Source organism: Trichechus manatus, unplaced genomic scaffold (genome assembly GCF_000243295.1).
Source record: "Trichechus manatus latirostris isolate Lorelei unplaced genomic scaffold, TriManLat1.0 scaffold00091, whole genome shotgun sequence".
Classification (NCBI taxonomy): domain Eukaryota; kingdom Metazoa; phylum Chordata; class Mammalia; order Sirenia; family Trichechidae; genus Trichechus; species Trichechus manatus.
The window spans coordinates 6,557,216-6,558,849 of NW_004444027.1; the positions used below are offsets into that span (position 1 = coordinate 6,557,216).

The window sequence follows — 1,634 nt, forward strand, 5'->3', positions numbered from 1 at the left end:
GGGCTGGGTGCGGGCTGGGTGCGGGCTGGGTGCGGGCTGGGGACGAAGTGTCGGGGTGCCCAGGCCGCCCTCTCGCCCCGACGCGACTCCAGGGGCGGGGCCGGGACGGACCCCACACGGCGACTGACGGGTAAGGCGCGCCAGGCACCTGCCGCCTCAGCCGCGGCTGGTCGGGGAGGGCTCTGCTCTCACCTCTTCGATTCATGGGCCGGATCCGGACCGCCACTTTCACTTTGGAGTCTCCCATCCTCGCCGCCCCTCGGGTTCGGCCTGCCGCGGCCACTGGCAACTCTTCTGGGCTGACCCCGCGGGAGGGGGCCAGGAGGGCGGGGCTTATCCGGGGGCGGGGCCTGTATTCGGTGGGCGGGGCAGGTCGCAGAGCTCCGGGCTCTCCCCTGCTGCATGACGGGACTTGTAGTCCTGAGGGTCGTCGTGGGCAGAGCTGGGCGAATAAGGTCCGGCGAGAAAAGGCGGAGCGCGCTTCGCTCTCTGGAACTTGTAGTCAACAGTTGAGGCTGTTGTAAATGCCACACCTTTCTCACCCTCCCGCTTAGTGTTGAGATATAAACTATCACTGAGACAATACCACACCTGAAAACAGTTGAATAGATGACATCAGAGACGCTGTTACCTCTTCATACTCATTTCCGGACAATCTTAGTCTTTGATCCCTGGCACAAAGTGTTTGCTCTACTTGAATTGCCCTCCCAGCCTCGTTTGCTAAACTCATCCTTCAAGGCAAGTCAAAAGTCACCTCTTCTGGAAGAATTAATAAATTCACAGGTTAACCTTACGGCTCGCCACTTTGAGTCGTAGACCTAGGGCTACGGAACTGACTTGAGTTCAAATCCCACCTCAGTTATGTGCCAGCGGGCAAGTTATGTGGCTGCTCTGTGCATGTCTTTTCATACGTAAAATAGAGACAATAATAAACTAAACCTGCTGCCCTCGATTCGATTTAGTGAGCCTATAGGACAGAGTAGAACTACCCCATATGGTTTCCACAGCTGAAATCTTTGTGCCACCAGAGCTTCTAGAGATAGTAACAGTGCCTATTTTATAGGATTGTTGTGATGCTGGAATGAGTTAATGCATGTAAAACTACCTGGCACATGGAAAGTTCTTAATAAATGTTAGTCGTTATTATTACTTTTGTTCTGTTATACCGTTTGTGCTACAACTGTTTACGTGTCTCTCCGTTCATGTAGTTTTTAAACGGTATCTTATTTATCTGTGTATCCTCTAACAGTTCCATTCCTAGCATGTAATAGAGATCCAATGAGCATTTATTACATGAGTGAATTAATGAATGAATAAATACATGAAGCCACACTGAAATTAACTCTTTATTAAGCCCTGGGACACTGCTAACTGGTGCCCTCTGGGCCATGTCTATCCTGCAAACATGTTCTCTTTGGCCTGTCAATAATGGCCAACACATAAAACTCAGGAGATTTGTACATGCCATATTGGAACTACGTTACAGATTGGTAGTAGTGGATGGGAACAGAGTAACAGTGGCCACTTTAAAAGAGGCAAGTTTCTCCATTTCACCATAGCCCCCATCCAGCCTGATTTACCACTTAACTAACCCCTTGGACCCTACGGGTATGTAACCCCTGCTTAGACATGTG

The 1,634-nt window shown here is 50.7% G+C and overlaps 1 protein-coding gene across 1 annotated transcript in view; it reads right to left on the minus strand.

Annotated features, from left to right (window-relative positions):
* KIF13B (kinesin family member 13B) overlaps positions 1 to 296 on the minus strand; it is a 335,996-nt gene extending 335,700 nt beyond the window's left edge. The window contains exon 1 of the mRNA XM_023736742.1: positions 193 to 296. Within this exon, the coding sequence (XP_023592510.1) occupies positions 193 to 247 (55 nt within the window). The 5' untranslated portion in view covers positions 248 to 296. The remainder of the gene's footprint in view (positions 1 to 192) is intronic.
* Between the last annotated feature and the right edge of the window lie 1,338 nt (positions 297 to 1,634).